The following is a 24,335-nucleotide window of genomic DNA, read 5'->3' on the forward strand; positions in this document are numbered from 1 at the left end:
TTTACACAGGGAAAATTCAATGAGAGCAACGCTGCAATAAACCTTTTATCAAAGAGGTTGAACAATACACAAACAAAGCACCATTACCATGTCTGATGTACACTTTGCGTTAGGTGTCAGGTGTTTGGAACATTGCTCGCCTTTATCAGCTGCATCTCGGAGATCGCTCCTCTGAGTTAATCCTCTTCGAGCCGGCGATAGCAGCAAGTGATAGTGCTGATGTCTTGTTACCAGCAACACATGTTCCCTTTCATACAACAGCAGGTTTCCAACCATTTAATGGGATTGTTGTTGTTTTTTCTTCACCCCAGCAAAACACTTTTCCTAGAAGTGGTTCGACATGTGCCCAAGGAATTTGTCTCCGTGTTTCACAACAAATCAGCCTAGGTCAGGGGCTAAGATTGGCCTCCAGTAACAGACTATTGAAAACAGCTCCTCAAAATGACGAGAGGGGGGGAAGTGGATTTTCCAGCTTAAAAGGAGAATCATCTCTGCTCAAGGCATTATCCTGTGTTCCAAGAGATTAATAAAGTGAGATGCTATTGATATGGCGCTGCGCTGTTCCCAGATCAGCGCTGGCCATGTTCACTGACAACTACTGTACTAGCTTTAAAAAAAATGCTTACATGGCTTTTACAATACTTGGAAAACATATTTACAGATGGCTTTTTGCCTTTTGTTTTTAAATTTTCTTGTATGTTCTTCAATTGAGATGATAAATGTAATACTGAGGACAACCTTCTTACAGAGTTCTTATTTCTGATTTCTGCAATGTTTATAAAATATGCAACACACACATGCATCCAGAAATTCTCTGTAATTAAAACGAGCTATTAAACCTGTACGTTGTTCTTGCTGGAGTTATCCAAAACTTTCAAAGGCCCTAAAATCCGTAATTTTTGTCCTGTTAATAAAGCATCTCTGATGTTTCCTCAGTCCTCAGTCAAGATATATTTTCATCAAAGTGAAGAAATCCCATGTTGTACTTTGATGCGCTTAACACAGTTTAAACTCGCATCTCATTACAGAGATAATTAATAGTTTAATTAGCACCAATTCTCACCAACTAACAGCTTCTCAGCCACACAGACATGTGAGTCACTTGAATGTAAAATGATACAAACTGAGCTTGATTTTGAAAAATTCAGCACGTGTTTTTGTACTCATATCTAGGTTCCTTCAGCTCACGTGTTTTGTATGATAATTGGCTGCAAACTTTTATTTCTGATGTTTAGTTAATTTTTCCTCGTGCTGATTCAGCCTACACAGCAATGCTGGGAGAATACTGCTCCTCACCAGGGGACAAAGTGCCCAAATATGTGCAATGCAAACAACTTAGGTGGATTCATTTTAATTCTCATTACCTTGAAGCGAAAGCAATCATGTATGATTCTGTGGTGGAAAAAAAATATATAAGCGAGCATTATGAATAAAAGTAATTACCATTCTTGTACTTTTCTGCATGCTGTTTGCAATTAACACTTCGTGGAATCTGAATGAGCATTTCAGACGTGTGAGTAGCTGCGGAGGCAAACACTGCAGATCAAAAAAGATCAAAGTAACAGCGTGCGGAAATCGGTGGTTTTAGACGAGTTTACAGATGCTGAGGAGAGCTCATCACACAATGAGCAGCGAGTGTAGGCTTCGAGAAACAGCGCGTGCCTCTTGTTCGGGCTGACATACAATAGCATGTCTCCCAGCATGGGTGAGGGCCAACAGCAAAGCCTCTGTTTCAAGTCCCCCCTTCCCTCCCCAAAACATTCACTCAACTTCCAGTTTACAACTGCTCACTGTTTACAGCAGCCAAATTTCATTTTATACTCCCAAATCCTATCGCACATTATCCTGTACATTGCATTAGGGCCCTAATCTTTCCTTTCTCTTCTTAGGAAGAATAAAGGAGCGCCTTCATGATTAACCCACTTTACTGCAATAAATAAACGCATCATCCAGTAATGTACACCAGATTTAATTTGAAAGAGGGGGGGGAGGCCAGAACGCTCAAATCTCTGAAATGTAATGAAAAATAACACAATGCAGACACCAGTGGGCGCCTTAGGAATTAACGTCAATGCTCCATAATTTTTTCTCTCTCTTGTACTCTGTGGATTGGTTTTTTTCACAGCCAACTGTGTGACTTCCTCCCCTTAAACTCTGCTGTTGTGAAGTCTTCAAAATATACAAAGTGAATGAAAAGAAACAGGATCAGTCTGCCATAAAAAACACTACTTTTATCAAATTAACTTTAAATAAAATCAGAGTCTTTCTCCTTTTCCTCTGCGTTTGTCACATGAAGCCCATATTGCTTTTGGTTTCCCATCGTTTTTTCGCCTCAAACCTGAAACACAGAAAAAACATCGTATTACTGAACCCTTTAAGAATACATTTTAGCTGTCAACTTCAATCCCTGCGTGAGTAATCACTCAAAGTGCGGCTAATGCAGGTTTCAGTGGCTCTATCTTAACTGTACTTGAGCCCAGAGTGTCACACATAGCAGATATGACGGCAAACAGAAACATGAGGAAAGAGAGAGACGTCGTACCCCCAGGCTATTTCCTTCGTCCTTTTCTGCGCTGCCCTCAAAGCTTCCTCTTCCTGTTTGCGTTGCACAAAGTCACGGCAATCAGCGGCTTGAGCAATGTTCACAGCCAGCTATGTAGAGGCAGACAGAGGAGAGGGCCATTAGAGAATGGAAATCAGACTGTGGCAAGAAAAAGCTTTCTGACTGATGTGTCAGGGTGGCTTCTCGTCAGTGTCTCTGCTTCCCTGTGCTGCCTCCTCCACAACACAGCAAAACCGCTATTGAGCTGAACAACACATGAATGCTGTCCTACTATCCTAGAATTCAACAAATCTTTCAAGACATTAGGACTGGTGATCGCAATGATGATCAATTCATCTCCTTAAGACATCTGGAGGTTTGTGTTCAGTACAAACACTACTGAAGTGTTCCTATGTCACTATTAGGTTTCCGGTTTCTGAAGCAGGGATGAAAGCTGAAACGATTACTCGCTTAGCTTATTGACCAAAACTGTTGATTCATTTTGCGTTGAAGTCATTAAGTCAAGAAAAGTGCCCATCTTCTCAAATATGAATATTTGCTGGTTCTTCTTTGATCGTAAATTGAATATCCTTGGGTTTTGGACAGTTGGTCAGTCAAAACAAGCAATTTGAAGACTTCCCCTTGGGCTCTGGGAAAATGTCAACGATTAATTGGGGAAAACAGTTGGCATATTAATCAATAATGAAAACAATCAGTAGTTGAGTTTGAGGATTTCTGAAGCGCTTCTTGTGTTCAACCCTACAAGCTCTTTACAATCTGCCGACCCAACATGTTGGAAATATCTCTAAGGCAATAGCCAGTAAAAAAATAAAGGCAAAGAGATACAGTATAAATAACAGTGCTCACAAATGTTACTGGGGAATGTGTGTGAGCGCATATCTGAGTGTGTGTTTTGTGTGGGGGGCGTATAGCCCTATAAATTACAGGAGCATTGTTTTATTATTCTAATCTATTGTGCCTTTTGTTTGAGGTGTTTAAGAGGAAGTCATATTTAAAGCTCCTGGTCCTCCTGCACATTGTTTTTTCTTTGATTACTTATTTTTTTCTTGTTTAATGTGCAAATGAAATAACTGAATAAATAAACAATGTTCAGCATTTTAGCTGTTTTCCCTCCACTTAAAAAAAAACGTTGCAATGGCATTTTCCACTCATCGCCAGTGTACAAGAGACTTTTCTGTTTGGAGTACTGCAGGCAGTCTAAAATCAGAAGTGAAGAGAATGACCGTGACTGCAAGAAGCAAACATTCAAATCCCAGGGAAGACGTATGTATTGTGAAGCAGAATAATCCCAATAACCCCAGTCACACAGAAGCACAGGAAACAAAGAGAAAAATCCTGCCTCCTCTGTCACTCCTGAGATAGGTTTATTATTCAAGCAAAGGCAAACTTTGATAAACAACTTGGAACAATTTCACCAAACCTTTGGGTAATTCTCTGTAATATTCAGAGTACAATCAGGGGGGAAAGGAAAGTCTTAAGGTAATGAAGAAATGTGCCACCACTGCGCCACTTGGAGAAAAAAAAAGACCTGCTGGAAAAAAATGTTTCAATTATAATTAAGTGGGATAAACTTTATTAGAAAGACTGAAACTAAAATATCTCCTAATGCATGCTAGGATTAAGCAGGTCAGAGCGAGCAGGCAGGAAAAATTAAACTCTAAAGGCTTTTTATCACCATATTTCAGGAACCAAGGGTGTAAAATGTTCTAATTTGGGATACATTAAAAGCCATAAAGGTCTTTCAAAAAGATTAATGGTACTTTGCTTGGATTTAAGATAAGGGCTTCGGCTGGCTGCAAGTACTGGGCTCCGGCTGGGCCCTCAAGGCATTCATCTATACAGTCACTGGAAGATTTGTGAAAGCGTCTGCACAGCCTGAAGCGTACATACTATGACAGTTCTCCAGTTCTTTGCCATTTTATAGGTTTTAAATTCCTCAAATCATGTTTTCTCCTCTTAAAGAGAGTTATAACGGGTGATTGCTCTTACATTTGTAGTAGATCTGCGAGCAGATAAAACCACACCGGGGTTTCCCCTGCTCCTTGTTGGAGTGGTGTGGGTACTAAAAGCTTTTGCGTGTGCACGATGCACGCAGAGATTATAAACCAGACATTTATTAAATTGTTGACAAATCTGAGAACAGCTCCTGCTCCCTGCGTTTGCATTCTGCGAGCAAATCAAATGAAACTGCATGATGCTAAATGGTTTCATTTGGAGATTTACAGACAGAGATTTTTCTTTTTTTCTACACCAGGATTACCCACATTAACCTGCTCTCCTGTGGGGTTGCATTTGAAATGCTAAAGGTCTTGAAAAACACGCCTTCCCAAGCATTCCAAAAGCAAAATTAAAACCCACTTCCATGCACCTCATTTCCCCCCCTTTTAAATTCACAACATAGCGTTTACTATATTTAAAGCATTAAGGTCGTTTTTTCCCTTTTTTCTATCAGTTTAGTTTACAATCCCTGATTGTCTTTACTGGGGCTCAACATTAATGTCAACCAAGTTACCTAGGAGACAGAACAGATCAAAGAGACAAAAAAAAAAACGCTCAAATGTCTGATTAATCAAGCCTGCAAACAGCTTATTTCTTTTAGCCTGCATGCAAGTATGAAAATGAGATTCCGAGAGCAGTACATTGTGCAGATTTGTTCATTCTTATCTGAACAAAGCCAGCGGCAGCTTATTTCATGGATCACTGGCACTGTCAGCGCTGTGGCGCCGAGCAGGTGACGGCTCCTCTTTCTGTGGCGAGAACAAAATTAGCAAAAAGTCGGCACAAATTAGCCTCTCATATTTTCAGTAATATGACATTATTTTTCATTTACTTTTTTGATCCACTTTTCAGGATTTTTCCCCCACCCCTCCCCTTGCGTGCATATTAGTGCCAAATCCTTTCACATCAGAGGCTGGTGAAAAAATAAGAATGAAAGTACAAAGCTGATATAAAAGCGGGAGACAGGAAACCTCCTGCATTCTTTGTTTATGTGGCTCCTAAAAGCCAATTCTTCCCACTCCATCACATATTAATATACAATTAAGTGTCCATCACAGCCATGTTTCCATGCCTTGTGTCTCTCTCTTGTGTGGCCTGGGCCCAGCTCTGTTAAAAACAAGGTTTATTCAGAGGATTAATACTTTGACCTTTGGAAGATCTGAGGGCAAAAAAAAAATCAGCATGCACAATGCTGGCACTGCAGCAGCAGCAGCAGCTTAAGGCCACAAGGAGGGTTAAGTCAATAGCACCGTTTTCTGTTCATTCATGTTTGGGTCGTCATGGAGATTCAAGTGGCGATCCAAACATGGGGTCTCAATCCAAATCCCCCCACCCCCACCCCCACCCCCACCCCCAAAAACTGCATTGCTAAACCAAGTCTATCTTAATAACAGTTTCACACTATTTTCATTTGTGCGTCTATTCCATTGCATCATTTCTGTGGTGTTTGATAAATGAAAGAAGCATTAGGAAGTCTTTATGAGCAGTGCAGGGTTCACAATAACACTGTGGCAATTAAACAGCAAGTGCTGAAAGACAATAGCTGAATGAAAGATGAGAAAAATACATCTCCATGTGGATAAAGTGTTAAAGCTCATATTAACAATAAGAAATAAATGATGGCTTTAAGGAAGAAATGGCCTTAAACCCATTCATAAATTTCCTATCCAGGAAGCCTCTTCCAATTAAAACGTGTGAGAGGTGGATTAACAAGGGCTATATGGCTTTGCCTCACTAAATCACCTCCCCGAGCTGCTCTGCTGCATTTGACGTGTAAACGATTAATGACCAGCCTAATTCCCTTATCACACTACCTTAATGCCTAAATAATGTGGCCTTAGTCAACTTTGGGAAGCAGGGCTATATAAGAAAGGAATGAATATCAGATTAGGCAGCTTGTGTGTTATTTCAGCATAATTTCATAGAACTGAGGCGGAGGGGGGAAGAAAAATGTGTTTCTGGCTGCAAAGCCTTGGTGATGCAGCAACATTGGGAAGGTCAGAAGATCAAGAGGTCATTCAATACCACCCATATCGCTTTAAAAAGGAAGGAATACAATGTTTCAGTTGGTCCATTTTGAGATCTAAAAAGTAATAGACCGGAGTAAAAACAAAGGATGCAAATCAACCAGAATTTCAGTGTATGCACAAGACAACAGATAGGAGTGCTACAACATCACTTGGTGTGAACATATAGCCTTGCAGGGTTAATCTTAATCCATTATTCAATTATCAACATTGTTGCTAATCGCAGTGGTGGAGGAAATATCAAGATTCTTTACTCAAGGCAGCAAAACCACACTGTAAAAGCACTCATTGAAAATGTTACTTAACTAAATGTACATAAGTATTATTAGAAAAATATAGTTAAAGAATCAAAAGTACCAGATGCTTAAAAATGTTACTACTTACTTACTATTATATATTTTATCATTAGATAATTCTTCCTGATGCATAAATTTCTAAGCAGCATTTTACTGTTGTAGTTGGTCGAGTCGATTTTTTACTTTTTTATACAGGGTCGAAACTAACGATTTTTTAAAATTACCAATTAATGTACTGACTGTTTTCTTGATTGTTTGTTTGGTCTGTAAATGTCAATAAACTGTCAGAAATGCCCATTTCAATACCCCAAAGCAAAAAGTGATGTCTTTAAATTGTTTTGTCCAACCAGTAGTCCAAACTCCAACATGACTGAGTTTACAGTAGAAAAGGAGAAAACGCTCACATTTAAAAAGCTAGAACCATGAAATGTTTGGCGATTTTGGCATGAAAAATAAACGATTAATCAATTATCAAAATAGGTACTGATTCATTTACTGCTCTGATTTTACATACTACTGGGTAATTTAATATATAATAATGCATCATATTTTGTAAGATCCTTATTTGTTTTTCATGTAAAACCTGTAAAGTAAATGAATGTAGTGGAGAATAAAGTACAATATTTCTGAATTGTAGCGGATAAAGTATAAAGTTGCGTGAAATAAAAGAATCAATTAGAACATTTCTGAGAATTTTTGAGTGTGCCTGCTGCTTGGTATGTATCCTAGTAACCCTTTTTCTGATTTGGGCCAAGTGGATGTGCATTGGGTGCCAGACGCTGGATGTGATAGTAGCATTCATCCAGGAGTACAAGAAGGACTTATTGGTGATAGTATTTGTGGCAGTGATAGACCTGCTACTACTTCAGGCAGTGGTATGAGTGCTAATATCACCAATAGAAGTATTAATGGCAGTAGCTGTATCATAGCTCATAGCCACAATGAGAGAGAACACAATGGTTGAGCATTGTCATAACAGGAATCAAGGCAATGTTAAGATCATCAGTAGCACCTGAGCTACCTTAAAGCTGCTGCTTGGTATAAACAGACAATTTGGGAGGAACCAGCACGGATATTAGACTGAGAGTTAAGCAGTCTAATTAGCCAATCACAGTAAGCTTTGTCCATTTTTGCTCAGCGACTGCTGGTAAATGCAGCCCCTCAGGGCCAGGGGGCCCAGTGAGGTGAGATACAAATGCGCCACATGTATCCGCAGGCAGACAACAGCGTATGTGCCAAAAATTTTTAAATACAGTCATAGCTCAAAATGTATCAGTCATATTGAAAAAGTTAGAATTATTTTTCTACGTGAAAGTATGATGAAGTAAAGTGGGTCCACAAAGGTGTGGATGGGAGGATGTGCAAATGTGGAGTGGTTTTTTTTTGTGCTTCTTTGTAATTAGTCAAATCACTACAAAAGTCATAGCTCACCATTCCAACTCAAACGTACATTTTCATGTACTTTTTGTGTCCTGGTGAGTTTTTCCATAAGAATGTCTGTACAGAAGATGTCAAATAATAAGATTAAGACAGCAGGCACACTAACATAAAGTTCTTCAAAAGCGTACTTAAGTAGCCCAACTAAATGTTGCAGTTTTGCTTAGGAGTTTGTTTTTAACTTAGATTTCTCTGAATGACAAAACAACAATGACTTCTTCATTACTAAATTCAGTAAAAGAAAAAACACTGTTAAACAATATAATGAAAATATAGTGAAAGCAAAAACAATTACAATATGGCAAATACAAAGTCCAAATATCACAGCATGCACCCCCTCGCCCATATATTCCCACACTGTTTCTCTCAAAAGTTTATCAGTCTTTCATGGGGCAGCTTCATAAGAGCGTTTTGCAATCTTGCCTCCTCTTTGACAAACAGAATTACATGGCATGCAAAAAGAAAGCCACTCCAGGGAAGCCACAGTAGAACAGCCATGCCTCCATTTTCTCTTCTAGCAATCTGATGCTAGATACACATGGCGTGTCATCTTTAGGGAATAGACCAAAAAAATAAAAAATTTATATATATATATATATATATAAAAATCTCTGAAAGTTCGCTTTCTTTGTGCACATTTCATTATCTTGCCTCTTCTGAGTAGGGTAGGCTTATTAGTAAGCTTTGAACTCACACTTACAATAATATGCCATCAACAGTTTTATAAGCTAATTAGAAAAAACAGTTTAATTAATGAGTGACTGGCAATAAAATGGCAATCATGAAAAAAGGAAACAGAGGGTGCTAAGCTTCCACTACCACCAATTAAGGCCTAATTACAAACAAATTATATATGTGTTTTGCTGTGGGCTTTAATTTAAAAAAATGGCTTTAATTAAAAGAGAAAACATGCTAATTAATTAAACAGCACACAAATCTACATTGAAAAGTATGCTTTGTCTATCAAGTAATTAATGAAATACAATAATCCAAATGAGATTCCCAGGCATTTGATAAAAGCTTAGTACCCATTTCAAAATCCATTTCAAAATTAATGGGCGAAAATTTAATGTGAGTCATCCAGAGATACAATAAAAGTTCATTCAGTGATAAATTGCCTATGCTGAAGGAAAAATGAACAAAGAGGAGAGTTTCCCTAAACTCTCTGCGAGGTGGCCTGGGGGGGCTAGCAGGGGAGACGGAGTCAGCCTCCTACTCTATGGGGCGGGGACAGTCAGAATCTGATAAAGCCCGCTTCCCACAAAAGCGCCGCTCATTAATTTTTTGATTACAAACATGGGGCATGGCAGGGAGAAGGTGGTGGGAAGAAAAAAGGTGTTAAATAACATGAATATCATGAAACACTCTTAGTTCAGCTCTTTGTTTCAACTAAGCCACCATGTCTCCTTCGACAAAATGCTTCGCCACCTTTGTTTCACAGCATTTAAGTGAGGCTTTCCAAAGGGTAGATTTCAAGGACAGCGGGGCTTTTCCTTTCAGCTGCTGCTTCTATTGAAATACGAGCTGCAACATAATGAGGGATATTAGAATCATCTGCAGGTTCAAACATTAAAGAAACCATAAATGGCTCTAGTTTATACATATTCATATGGTTAATGATTGTATGTGATCCAACTATTAGGAGGATACACTGTAAACAATTTAGACAGGTTAATCACGCTCAAAACAGGGTCTAAAGAGAGGTCAACCAGCCAATGGCCATCCAGAGTACAGGGATAGATTAGAGTCACAAACATTTTGTTCAGCCAGGCAATTAGTCAACAATCCAACAAAACACAGACAGTAAAAGACCAGTAACAGTATACACAATTCAACATTAATGCAGTATTGTTCTATACTGAAATATACTATTTATTATTTCTTTCTGCAAAATTGACCAAAACAAAAGAGACAAAAAGAATTAAAACGTCTTCCTGCCTTTTACAATCTGACAGTCAACACTGAGTTTCTCAGAAATGATGACTGACATGGGGAAGACTTCAAAGTTGTTGTTTTTTTGTTTTGAGTTTGCTGAGATTGTGAGACATAAAACCCATGTAAGATGTTGCTGTGCTGAAGTGTAAGCCAGACATCTTAAACAGGTTTGGACATTTATACAATATAGGTCAGATTTACTAAAGGTTTGCGTGAGTAAAAACGTGTGCAAACTTGATATCACCAGCAAATTAACACGTAAGCTGATCTACTAACGGTGTGCACGCAGAATGACGTCTTTCAAAAGTGCAAGATAGCACCTGTTGTTCATTTAGTACTTTTGCCTTAATAATTATGCAATTTGGGGCGTTTCAATTTTATTATGTGAAGTAATGGGAGGGTAACATGCAAAAACATTTATTTACTACACATGATCTACCAAGCCTAAACGCATTTTCATATGAGTGCAACAGCATCTGTATTTAATACGTTTGAAAGGAAGGTGCAAACCTCCAAGTGTTGCGCAGAGATGGCTGCTGTTATTGTTGTGAGGAGGAGACACAACCATAATGAAAGAAAACGTAGAGAAATGAACAATATTAGATAATATTATTCTATGTCCAATGTATTGAAATACAATTATTTATTTACTCGATGAACTATCAGAATAGAATTTTTTTTTGTATTTTCCTTTAGCTTTGGCAATACTGTTGCATTAACATTCACGCCAATAAAGTGTTTTGTTTCGACCTGACTTCTTTTCTCCGTGAGATGGAAGAATTTAGACAGTTGCGTGGCGCTGCAGAGAGCCCCCAGCTGCAGTAGTGCATGGATCATGCGTAACATTCATCCAGCCAGAGGGAACGATCACCAACTGTTCACAGCGCGCCGGTCGTAATAGCGACACAACCCATTGTAGGTGTCGAAGAGGGAATGGGGCGTTGGGGTGTACAGAACCAGGGACAGGAGATCACGGAGACGGTCTGTGATTGTTCCCTCTGGCTGGATGAAGCACGATCTGCTGGCAATTCGTCACGTCTGGGTCATTGCAGCATACTGTAGCTGTTTCTGCTGGGGTTTCCCAAAAGTTTTTCACGTGTGCTGTCCCAAGTACTTAGTGCAATCTCAGGCAGGATGGGCAGGTACATACGATTTCCACATACTAACGCACTGAATGAAACAAACCAAGGTTTTTACGCAGTGGCTGTTTTCCCTCCCAACTCTCCATGGTGGAAACCATTAAAACACACAAAATCCTCATTTAAATACGGCCACCTCCATTGTGTTTGCACCTGTAGTCATCTACGCAATAATTCTTAGTAAATCACCCATAACAGGTACCATGTCCAATATTTTAGAATGCACACGCAATTTAGCACCCTTTATTCAGTTAGTAAATCGGGCCCTGTGTGTCAATTCAAGCAATATCGAGCAAAATGCTGCATTTTAACAACACTTTGGACAGAAGTGGGTGTTGTATTCACGGTGTTCTTTTATCTTTTTTATTAAATGAAAGCATCCCAACAATTACATATAAAGAGAATGGTGTCTTAATTCAGTTATTCAAATAATGTGGTTTTGTTGCATGTGAATGTAATAAGTGGGTTAGAAAGAGATTCTACCCTTTTAGAAAAGTGACCAGTGTGTTTGATTTTGTTTAATTTACTGTAGCTGTGGCATTGCAAAATTTGATCCCATTCACTTTTGGTTTTCAACCATGTATGCAAACTCTTACCTGCATGCATGATGGAAGGGGCACCAACATTATGGGGTCCAAAAGCGCAGTACAAGAAGAAGTAAACTGTTTCATTCCTAACACCTGTCAAAACTACTGGGCTGGATATTAAAGGTCAGTGTAAACAGACCTGAACCAGATTACAGCCAGTGACATATTGGATAGAAGTGTAGCCAGTGGATCAAGGACTGAATGAACAGTTCTGTGAATACAACAATGAACTTAGTGCAGTAAACTTAATGCTTTTGATCATCGCTTGATTTAATAATTTGAATAAAAGGTCCATTTCCAACTGACTTGAGTCTGCTGTAGGAAGGATTGCACTACCATGGTTGACACTTATGTAGCGTTTAGAGCTCCAACTAGATAAGAAAGTGGTTCTCATAGTATTAATCCTCCATAGTGCCTAGCTCTTATATATACTGTATAGACTGAAAAGAAAAACTGCATTTTAGGAAATATATGCTTCTTTGTGTTTGTTGACATTTGCAGGTCTGCTTCTTTCCCGTTGGTTCAGGAGAAGCCAGCAGCCATGCAACTACTTTTTACTTTTCATATTCATTAGCTCCTGGATATCATGAAATGGACTTGACACCCCCTATTGTGACAGCCTGAGAGAGTTTCTGTTTTGAAGTGGTAATGCCACTCTTAATAGCTGTGATGAGTGCTATGGGGAAACTGTAAGCTCTAACATGGCGTGTCTTTTGTGGTGAAATATACCCACTTACAATATATAAAGTACAGCTCCTGACTATTTCAAAAGACCTCAGTGGCTTTGTTTTATAATGGGGAAAAAAGAGCGAGGAAGTAATTATTTGTTGTGAGGATGATGATGTATGAAATACTACAATGAGAAGGTGGATTAGTGTAACAAAGAAAAGTATTGAACAGTCATCTTTAGGGTACAGTCCTGACAGACACCAATACAAAATTCCCTCTCAGATCATATGTTCAGTGCTAGATTTTATTGGAAATACCAATCCAGGTTGAGAAAATTATATGGTTCAACCTTCGACCTTATATGACTCAATAAGGGCAGTGCGGTGGTACAGTGGTTAGCACTATTCAAACCCCGGTTTCCCCGGCCTTTCTGTGTGGAGTTTGCATGTTCTCTTCCTCCCACCATCCAAAGACATGCAGGCTAGGTTAATTGGTGTCTCCGAAATTGTCCTTAGGTTTGAGTGTGACTGGTTGTTGGTCTATGTGTGGCCCTGCGATGGACTGGCGACCGTCTAGGGTGTACCCCGCCTTACGCCCAATGTAAGCTGGGATTGGCTCCAGCCCCCCACGACCCTGTACGCAGGATAAGCGGTTGACGATGGATGGAGTTCAAAATGTGACGTTAGCAAGATTGGCAATGGGGTAGGGATGCACCGAATGTTCGGCCACCGAAATGAATCAGCTGAAAATAGCAAAAAATAAAATAAGTCAAAAGACCAAATAAATTTTACTGAACGATTACGTTGACATGTCGGCTGTGTGGAAGCATTTTAAAGTGTTTGCAGACACTGTTCTGCTGAATTGTCTCCTAGCACTTCCACACCATCTGTGGCTGCCTTCTTAGTGTTTGTCACTCGTTTCAGAGAAGGCAGGTTAGCGACTTTCCTGTCAGTTTCTCTCTTTACAAAGACAAGTGTTGCAGCATGAGAGTCCTACCTGAAGAGAGGCTGTGAAGTCTTCATGTTACACAATACGAGCACCACATACAACATTATTTATCAAATTGGGTCGGACTTGATGAATTTAACGCAAAGGATACACATGTCCGGTTTTAGTCCGGTTTTCAAAATAAGGTGTCTATACAGTATGGAAATAAGATTAATTGGATTATATTCACAGAAAGTATAAAACATTTTACATGTGTCCATTAAAAGTAAATGGACACACGTAATTTACTTTACTGGACCCTCTTGGGCCTCGGACCCACCCTTCATCGTCTCTCCTAATCCTGTGGGAAACACTGAGTAAAAAGCACATTTTGACTATTTAATTTATGCAATGGTAAAAAAAAAAAAAAAAGTGAATGTACTTCTTCGGTGTTTGGCAAATTTTTTCATCATATTCGGCTTCAGCCAACAATTTTCATTTCAGTGCATCCCTACAACGGGGTTCAGTATTCTACAGCAGATCATGTGTATAAATGCCTACATGGCCTGGGACGAGGCTATCTGTTTGATACAATACATTAGTTCACACTACACTTTCGATGACATAGGAAGCCCCACCGTGCTTTGTAATACTGATGAGTTATCAGCTTTTTGCACCGGCTCATTTACCAGGAACAGCTGCATATTCAATCTGTCAAATATGAGCTACTGGATGCTATCAAGGCTCCTGACAGGCTGTAAGCCATTTAGACTATACAGTATGTGTCAGTCACTCTATGTTATGCTAATTACTGAATTAATTAGCCCATATGCAACTTGCAGCGGAGTAAAATAGTGTGCAGTAATCAAAGGATGGAGACCCAGTCTTCTTAATTGGAGGACTTGCACCTTTTAATCTACTGAACTACTAGGACTACTTTAGAAGCGAGAAGCTTGTAACATCATTTTGTGTCTTCTAAAGACTTGTGGAAAGAAATCTAAACGTGCTGAGAAGTATCAACAGACATTTTTATGAGAAAAGAAACCCTATCTGCACAGTTTAAAGGAATACATTAGGGAGCTTTGTCTAAGCAATGTAGACATAAACAATATTTTGTTACCTAAAAGGGACTGTGATTTCATTGTGCCATCTTCGTGGGCGTTAATACTTTCACTTAAAAACAGAGAACGTCTTCATGAATTCATCTAAAACAAAGACTTACAGCCTTGGGAAATATTTAAAAACTGTAATAAGAATACAAAACCTCAACCTGCAATTTCCAAGCAGCGTGGCTCAGAAGTTTGACAGATGAAAGAACGCACATCTCTGAATTTGTAAAGAGCCTTCAAAACAGGTTTTTCCCAAATTGTTTTAATGTTCAGATTAAAAGAAGAAAGTAGAGCAAATGGAAATCATTAATTGATTTGTGGGAGCTCAAAACAGCAGAAACAAACATTTACGTCTCATAAAAGGGGGGATTCTGACAGCAAGCTCTCTATCTTCCTTCCATTTCCCTTTGCTTTGAGGAGATAAGTGGGAAACCGTTAGATTGAGGATGAAAATACACTGAAACATTGTCATCCAAAATGTACTAGCGTTTTCTTTACAAAACAATGCCTAGAGGGACAAACAGGCCTCTTTACTTCCTCACAGCTGTCAGAATGCTTTTGCATTTTTTTGCGAAGAAAACCTGTTCCTATTCTTCCAGTGAAAAGCCTGCCACAATCATGTCTTGGTGTTATGACCGTAAACAAATTAAACATCTAAGCCATTCCGTGCCAAATGAGCCACTCAATTATAACCTTGAAATTGATTCTGGCCACAGTGGGGATTATTGATCCTCTAAATGTTTGTCACACTGCTGCTGTCAAAAGTGAACAGGAGTGCTGTAAACAAACATGTTGGTCTTAATGCTATCTGCATTACAGGCTGCATCGTTCAAGATATAATATAATCCTCTCTAACTGATTCAGAATCCTTCAAACTTTTTGGCTTTTAGCTGCCCCTTCTCTTAATAATTTCCATATGTTCAGCACGGTCTTTCTTTGTATTCAAAAGTGAACGATAAAGAACTTTACATCACCGGGGTTTTGGGGATTTCAAAATGGTCAATTGACTCTCGTGAAATTAAGTTATCACTGCTAAACAATGAGCTGTGGCTGCCAGACTGCTGTCACGGCCCATCACGGTTCTGGCAAGACGCGACGCAGGTGCCAGGGAAGCGAGAACCTCAGCTCAGTCTAAAAACCAATCCACCGGCGCTCTAAGAGGCTTTCTGAAAGCACAGTGCAGGTGCCACTCACAAGAGCTTTCATTTAAGTCCCCCATATTTGACCACTCTGCTAGCAGTTAAGATGGGAATATGAAAGGGCTCTGATGCCACACACTAATGTCTATTATACACTGGAGTTACCAGGGCCACGCATGTAATGCCATTTCAATGAATAGTACAACTGCTTTTTTCTTTTTTTAAACACAGATCCTTGTTTTTGGAGTCTACTTAATCATTCAAGAGAGTAAGATTTTCCAGGAAAAGGATATACTTTACAGGAATAAAATCTCATGCAAGCACATATTCTGAATTCCTGTTTACAGTTTGTGGCATCATTTCCTGCTGAATGTCATCTTTTGGGTTGACACATCTAGTCTAGAGGTCAAGTGATGTTTCCTACGGTTTAGGATTCACTGTGGCAGTGCTGTATCCGCCTGGTTTAATCATCAGTACAACAGACAAAAACAGTGTGGAAGAAGCTATTTTGGGCACCCTGGTTCCAGGTAAATAGCCCATTCATTCGTTCCATTGAAAATATTACGTGACTTGGAGCACTTTTACAGCTGGGATGGGCATGTAACCCACCTCGTTTATCATCAGTACAAAAGTCAAAAACTCTCTTCTTTGATAAGTAGTCAAAAGGTACAAGCACCTGGACATAAAAACATGAGATGACTCCTACAGTATATTTCATGGAGAAACATCTAATCACAGGACTTATGTTACATGGCTGAGAGTAGCTGCCAGGCAACCAGTGGAAACTCCAGAAAGTTACTGAGCCAGCCTAGCTACTTACTCCTGTTTCCAGCCTTTGTGCTAAGCTAACTGGTTGCTGGCTCTAGCTCTAGACTTCAGGAGGTAAAGAATATGAAAACTAAAAAAGTAGTGGCATGCTGCTCCTGGCCTCTCCTGAAACAATGGGAAAGAAGCAGGCAAATGACATGACACACAAGAGGTAGGTTTGTCTTTTCAGGCTATACAGTGAAAGAGAGCTAGGCACTATGCAGGATCAGCATATTTCAGACATACCTGTTGACAAACTGTTAAGACAGTTTTATAATACAGTGGAAACCTCTTAATGTGATCACGTCTGTCTTGGTCAAACTGATCACTATAGGAGATAATTGTTATAACTATTTTTTTTTCTTTATTTCTCATGCAGGTTACCATCTAATTGACATTTTTATATTTATTACATAAATATTAAGTATTGAAACAGACAGCTTCACGTTTACTGAATTTCATTGACTGTTTCAAAATACAGTGCAGCTTTTAAAATTACTGTACAAATGAAATAACTGTCCTGTGTATAATTCAAATACACTATGCTGTACTAATATGCAATATAAAATATAGCTTACTGTAGTTAAAGTTATAACTAGGCTATTGCCTAAAATAGGATTGTGCTGTTTACAAATACAGTAATGTCAGAAGTGCGAACAGGCTACTAAGCCACAGCTTGGCAGTGGTTTCAGTGCATTTCCAAAGTTTAAACAGGCCTGAAAATAAACTGTAGGCTTTCAATGCCAAACTGGTAGCAGAGTTTAAAAACAAAGATTCATTAAATATTCCGTACTTTAAGCGGAGTACTTCATTATGATGAGCAAATTTATTTAACTAGCATTTGTATGGGAATGATTCTGCCTCAAGCTTTTTGATCCATATAAAGTAAACTATTCCTTTAAATCAATACAATTATAGATTCTGTTATTAAGCAACTACAGTACTGTGTTTTGTTGACAACAACAAAACATTTTGAATTTGCAACAACTCCCTTCTTTAATCACTCTTCATCCATAGCATTGGCAACAGAGGCTTATGGGTATTGTAGTATTTAAAGCTGCCCGCCATGCTAAACTAACAGACAAAACAGGATTTCTTGGAAACTAAGTCTGAAGAATTAAAACTGGCGGCCATAACATAAACCTACAGTATAGGATTAGTACGTTATACAGGAGAATCCCGTGTTTCTATGTCGAGAAACATTGGTGATATTATTAGAAGAAAAACGTAAAATGGCAATTCATACTGGGGAAAAATACTTCCTGACCCAGCAGCCCTGCCTACTTTGCAACTCTATAGCAATCCCAGACTGAAATGAAATATGAGCCCACAGTGTTTTACATGTTTGTGTTGCTCCTATTACAAGATGAAAAAGCTTATGGGATGCTGTAAGCAACATGCATCGTGAAACAAAGAAGTTTAACTTTGATGCTCAGAGTAGAGCCATTCCCCCAGTGGAGAAGTAACATGGAAGCTGTATGTCTTTTTAACCACAATTATAAGTGTGTGTGGGCTACATGTTATGCTAAATTAGTTTCAAACCACTTGATCCTTGATGCCTGCCAAGGCGGCTAGTTACAAAACTTCAGGCACCGCATTTAGGGACATGTACACTTCAAAGGTATGAAACTCTTACCTGGAGAATGATTTAACAGTTGGCTTGAAAGCAATGCACCCTTCATTAAAAAGCAGAGCCAAAAGTCCTTTAGACACTGCAGCACTTCAAAACTAAGGGGAGGGCTTTCCATTAACTCAATGGAAAAGGGCTGCAGGACTGAATGGTGGGTGTCTGCATGTGTTTTTGTTCCTCTATGTCTTTGCAGCAGAAATGGCCACGGATCCATTAGCCTGATTTGTCACAGCAGGAGCACCCCAAAGATCTCTTATCAGCACAACGTACCTCTCGAGTGGCGAGTCTGTCGCTCAATTCCTCCGCCTTTGCAATGTCCCCTTCAGCTATGGCCCTCTCTATGCTCTTTTCTAGGCCGGACTGGAAAAGAGAGGAAGAAAAAAAAATCTGATTTTTTTTTTATTTTTTTTTTTTGAAATAGGGGTAGAGAGAAAAAAAAAAATCAAAGAGTAACTTCAAAAGTCCCCAGGGCCTTATTTTTAATATGATTGCCATTACTACAAATATGTAGATTTCCCTTCACAAATGAAACCCTTTTTGATTGGATATTAGTGGGAAATCTTAGAAATGCTACAGGAGATTACCAAACATAAATGTGACTCTTTAATTACACATTTCCATTACAGGCCTAAGCAGAGAGGGGTGCAGACAAGCCCCCGGTTACTGATGGCAAGGCAGTTCTGCTGTGATGAGCCTATCTGAGGAAGCGGAGCAGCAGATTTCTTCATCCCCCCAAAATTTCATCATGCTAAAAAATGTACTGAAAAGAGGCTGTAATTATTAATGTGTCTCTTCTGATGTATTGTTTTCACTCAATTGTAAAAGTAAAGGGACAATCCCATCAGCCTTGAAAACACAGAATTAGTCAAACAATTTTCTCCGTGACTCGACTTGCTTGGTCTTGAATTTGCTTAGTTTCTACATTATAAACTGAAGTTGACACTGATACAACCTGACTTGTGACCTCAATTATCGTCTGTTGTATCACACAAACAAAACTGACAGACCATCATGCCATGTGCCATGAAATGTGTTTTTAGGGTCGCTGAAGAAATTGTGTTAGCAGATGAATGACTCACATCTGGCTGCTATGACTGTGTGAAAGACTTAATAAATAAAAAAAAAAAGATATATTAATTACAGGGAACTGCATTAAAGGGATGAAGGAGTCCCTCATTATGTTGATGTGACAAGTTCTGTTTCATTCAGCTTGTTAATCATTTCTTTTATACTCTCATAGTTGACTTATTCGAAATGAGGCTAAAATCTGCAAAAACTCAATTTTATGCTACTCTGAGATAAATTAAGCACAAAATACTCCAAAATAATCATAATAAGGATTTCAAATTGAAATGAGAATAGTTCCTATTCACTGGGTCAGCTATAATGTTCATCAGGCTTGCAAATATTTTGCTTCATTGGCACTTTACAAGCCTTCATTCATCTGTAATTACAGAAATGCATCCGAAAGAAAGAAAGTTACATTTCTTCAATTATGACAGCAGTGGTTCATGCCCATTTATTATCTAAACATTAATTTAAATGTTCTAGCTGCAATCACCGAGGCTGTATCAGGTACGCTAACTCTCTCTGCTTTTGTCAAGCAAACATTGGATTTTCATTAGATTTCTTGCAGAGGAAAAACCTACATCTGACTTTAATCTCAACCGCACAAGAAAGGAGATTCATCCTAATCTTATCACTAAATGTAGCCAGACATAATCCTTCATATTCATCTCAGTGTCAGGTCGAGTTACCATAAGGATTCTTCTAATCCTAATGTCATATCACATAAAACAATGAGAGGATAGAGTGCCTCTGAAACACAAAGGAAGGGAAGGTGTTACTAACAGCTACGACTGACACAGTATTAAACCTCAGCAGATAAGTTGGAAGGCAGGAGTCTTTGTTACCTTCGGAGGGGGTTTGGAACATGCAGGGGGGTGAAATCGATCATTTACACCAAAATACTGCTTAAGCTCATCCCAGTGCTTCTCCCGCTCCTCCTGACGCTCTCTGCTGACAGAGAAAATGTGTGTGAATGTTCATTACATGTAGACCAGCACTGTGACAAGGCAAGCTATCACTGTGTCCATCCAACAACTGGACTCTATTTCAATCCCTATGCTGATCTGTGATCCGATCTGATCAGATCCATATTATGTCTAGATGAGTGTCACACAGCATGGTAATGTCATTAGCGCTGGTAAAAAGGTATAATGTTTGCACATTTTACCTCATCAGACTTCCCTCAACACAATACAGCTATGTTGCTACACTGGTTGATGTTCAGAACTTGACGACATATACTGTAGATGATTTAGCAAATAATTCTTAACTATAAAGGATCCCTGTTTCATATACCGCCAAGCACAGTATATGTTTTTTCTACCTTACAGGCAGCCACTGAATTCTGTCTGTCAATATGCTATAAGGATCAGCTTGCATGCTTGTAACTAGTCCAATGTATTTTTTGTATGCAAAATGTTATCATTATGTGATAAGTGTTTGGTGTGAAGGTCCGATATCTGAGATTTCGGTGTTGGCTGCAGCTTTTTATTTTGGCAGTCCAGCCTGCTGGCTACACATTTGCCACATTTGCCACAGCTGCATGGGAATAATTACATGAATCGTTTGGGGTATAAACTCATTTCTTTGGCTGGACATTATAATCTGGTACCTTTTCTCTGTAGGTTCCTCACTTTCTGTTCCTGTTGAATGACACAAGAGACACAGTTGAAGGTTTGTAGTATGACACAAATTAGCATTAGCTACCCAGAAGTCATTAAGTTTAACTGGTGCCAATATGGTGCTGTATTATATATTAAGAGGGTCATCTAAAGTTCTAATACGGGTAAGTGTGAGGTTTGTAATGTTTATTTTTTTATTGTGCTCCTTTTGATTACATACTGACTTGAAGCCCACTGAACAAGGCAAAATACACACTAACAGAAGCAGACATTTTGGCTCTACATCAACATTACATTTTGATTGTATTACCACTTCCAACTTTCTTGTGTCGTCTTCTTTTTCTTCTTCTGGGGACCTTCATTGTCTTAATTTCGTCACTTTTCTTCCGTAGATCCTGGAATTTCTTAAACACACACACACACACACAGAATTCACAAGAGCAACACAACCCTTGATTACACATCATGATATGACACAGACACACAGTCCGTCAGGGCTTAAAAACATTTCATTAAGCACAGTTTGTTAGCTGAATTTCAATAAATTGTAAACCGCTACCCTCACAGGTACACTACAGCTAACTTAGCTTGTATTTCAGAGTGAATACTACTGCTAAGCTTAGCTCACGGCATACCAAATCGACTTACTTGCCACATTTCCTGGGATATACCAGGCATACTGTATGACGGGGACTCAATGTCTGCATCGCTGGCAGCGTGAACCGACTGTGCCTCCACAAGTGAGCCCGTGTTTTCCCCGGCAGAGCTCAACTTTTCAGCTGAGGTCTCACACTTCTCCTGCTCATCCTCCTCGTCATCTGGACTGAGGTCGTCTTCCGTTAAACCTTCGGGCAGGAGTCCGCTGTACATTCCGTGTCAGTAGTCAGATTATACGATAATTTATCTTTTCACTAGACTAAAAACCGTCAGAAATAGGTAAATTATAAAATCTGAGCAGTTGTTGGGGCTAGCTCTCATTTCCGGGTAAACATTGTGACGTTTCAAGTAGGAACGCAGCGATTGGCTGATAGCTAAGGACGGCACAAATGCTCTTATTGGCTGGGGGGTTTTGTGGTAAGAACAGCATTTAACAGTTCAGAGTTTAATGGTTTTGTGGTTTTTGTTGATTTAACTTGTCGTTTGTATTGACTAGACATATGGAACCGCATATTTAAAGAGTTATAGCAGTCCAAGCAAGTCTGAGCAGTGAAGTAAAGTCAAGAGCAGGCGGTTGTTGAGCATTTCTAATTGAGGTGAAACAGGCTACTGACAGGTCCGTGAATTACCAAGAATCATTCAAATGTTAACCTATATTTGTGTCATGTTCTTGGTGAGATAAGCTTCCTTCTATGACCAATGGTTAGCAATTTGCTCAAAGTGCTTTGGGCATTACATTATTATTAGAATGATTAGCATGCAAATCTTGTATAGCCCCTGGCACAGGCACAGGCACATCTACCCTTAAATTGCTCTTTCACACTCATTCACACTAGGCTTTCTTTTGGTTGCATCTTATTGCAAAGCCAATAATCTACATAAATTAAAGCCTGTAATTTGTGTGGCATATGAATGTAGAATAAAGAGCGAGACCTATAACACCAATGTATAGCCTATAAATAGGTCAATAGCCAGGATCAGGTTAGACTAGACACTGTATTTGGAAAGAAACGAAGTATCTGGAAGGAAAAGTATTTTAGGTAAACCAGCAGTGTTGTATAGGACTGTCTGGTAGTGATAACTGATTCCGGTGCCAAAACAAAACTTTTTTGGATAACTTTGTCTGTTTTTGATGATTTGCTATTCTTTTCATTTAACAAAAGTGGCCAACCTTCTCAAATGTTAAGCAACCATACATAAACTTTGCCTGAATAAAATACAGTTTAAAATTGGCAAAATTTAGATTTGAAGCAGAAAGTGCTGAAACAAGTGCCCATTTACACAATTAATCCAGAACAGAAAATTAATTGACAACAATTGACAACATTCTTCCAGCTTCTCAAGCAAATGGAAAAAATAAGAATTAATTATCTTTGGGTTTTGGACTGTTGGTCAGGCAAGATTTGTAGACCTCATTTTGTTCTCTGGGAACTTTTGATATTTAACTATTTTTTCACATTTTATAGACTAAATGATTAATTGATTAATTAAAAATATAATCTACAGTTAAACTAGGGATACACCGAAATGAAAATTCTTGGCCAAGGCCAAAACCATTTTTCACATTTAACACATTTTTCCTTTATTTTGCCTTTTTTTTTTTTTTTTTACCATTGCATAAATGAAATGGACAAAATGTGCTTTTTACTCAGTGTTTCCAACAGGATTTGAAGAGACTATGGTGGGTGGGTCAGAGGGCCAAGAGGGTCCGGTAAAGTAAATTACAATTAAAATGTGTCCATTTATTTTTAATGTACACCTGTAATATGTTTTATACTTTCTGTGAATATAATCCAATTAATCTTATACTATACTATACTTCCATACTGTATAGACACCTTATTTTGAAAACCGGACAAGTGAATCCTGGTGCTAACTCATGAAGTCCCACCCAATTAGATAAATAATGTTGTATGTGTAACATGAGAACTTCACAGCTTCTCTTCAGGTAGGACTCTCATGCTGCAACACCTCTCTTTGTAAAGAGAGAAAGTGACAGGATAAAGTCTCTAACCTGCCTGTCAGCTCGCTCTGGGCCGTTTCACCGGATTTACCATAAAGCCTTGAATACGTGTGCACTCCAAATTTAGGTGCGGCTAGCTTAATCGCATTCTCAGAAACTGAAAGCGTGTCAGACCGTTTGTTTCCTTTTCTAAGAAGTCAGCAACAGATGGTGTGGATGTGCTAGGAGACAATTCAGCAGCAGTGTCTGCAAACGGCGATTTTTGCGTCTTTGTTGGACACTTTAAAATGCTTCCACACATGTCAACGTAATTGTTCGGTAAAATTTTACTGCAGTCTTTTGTTTTATTAGGCCGAACACCGAAATTGCTTTTTTTTTTTGGCTATTTTCGGCCGATTAATTTCGTTGGCCGAACATTCGGTGCATCCCTTGTTTAAACCGAAAATAATATTCAGTTACAGCCCCTAAAATCTGAAACTGTAGAAGAATAAGAAAATACTGAGTGCTAAGAGTACAGCTTAGTCACTACACAAAAGTATGGAGGTTTGACACCCAGCCCTGTCTTCTGGCCCAAATGTAAAGGAGACCTTGGCCTCTCCTTGACCTTCGTGTACCCTAAGATGGGAGATTTAAACAGTTCAGCTTTGGAAAATGCATTACATATTAAACTGGGCTGATGAAGCTTATGCTATATTAAATGTCATCTCGAACATGTAAAATCTCTATCATCCTCTAAAACATGCAACCATTAACTCGTATCAC

General features: G+C 38.9%; 1 protein-coding gene across 2 annotated transcripts; it reads right to left on the reverse strand.

The window, feature by feature from the left end:
• Positions 1-1,953: 1,953 nt before the first annotated feature.
• Positions 1,954-21,957, reverse strand: fam204a (family with sequence similarity 204 member A). Of its 2 annotated transcripts, none has more exons than XM_046071061.1 (7): positions 21,602-21,957; positions 21,264-21,357; positions 20,944-20,974; positions 20,177-20,279; positions 18,534-18,623; positions 2,543-2,652; positions 1,954-2,338 (listed from the first exon to the last, which is right to left on the reverse strand). In XM_046071061.1, exons 1-7 carry the CDS (start codon positions 21,821-21,823, stop codon positions 2,287-2,289), a joined length of 702 nt encoding a protein of 233 aa, XP_045927017.1. In that variant the 5' UTR covers positions 21,824-21,957; the 3' UTR covers positions 1,954-2,286. The 2 variants fall into 2 exon arrangements, with proteins under 2 accessions (XP_045927017.1, XP_045927015.1); XM_046071059.1 differs by having other exon boundaries at positions 20,177-20,282.
• Between the last annotated feature and the right edge of the window lie 2,378 nt (positions 21,958-24,335).

This window comes from Micropterus dolomieu, linkage group LG15 (assembly GCF_021292245.1).
Source record: "Micropterus dolomieu isolate WLL.071019.BEF.003 ecotype Adirondacks linkage group LG15, ASM2129224v1, whole genome shotgun sequence".
Classification (NCBI taxonomy): Eukaryota; Metazoa; Chordata; class Actinopteri; order Centrarchiformes; family Centrarchidae; genus Micropterus; species Micropterus dolomieu.

Bases quoted from the DNA above. Each gene is read 5' to 3' on its own strand.
- fam204a (XM_046071059.1), bottom strand. From the start codon at position 21,823: ATGTACAGCGGACTCCTGCCCGAAGGTTTAACGGAAGACGACCTCAGT. The intron at 20,975-21,263 runs GTAATACAATCA...GTCATTCAACAG, and splicing joins ACACAAGAAAGTTGGAAGTG to GAACAGAAAGTGAGGAACCT. The intron at 20,283-20,943 runs GTACCAGATTAT...TTTCTCTGTCAG, and splicing joins GAGGAACCTACAGAGAAAAG to CAGAGAGCGTCAGGAGGAGC.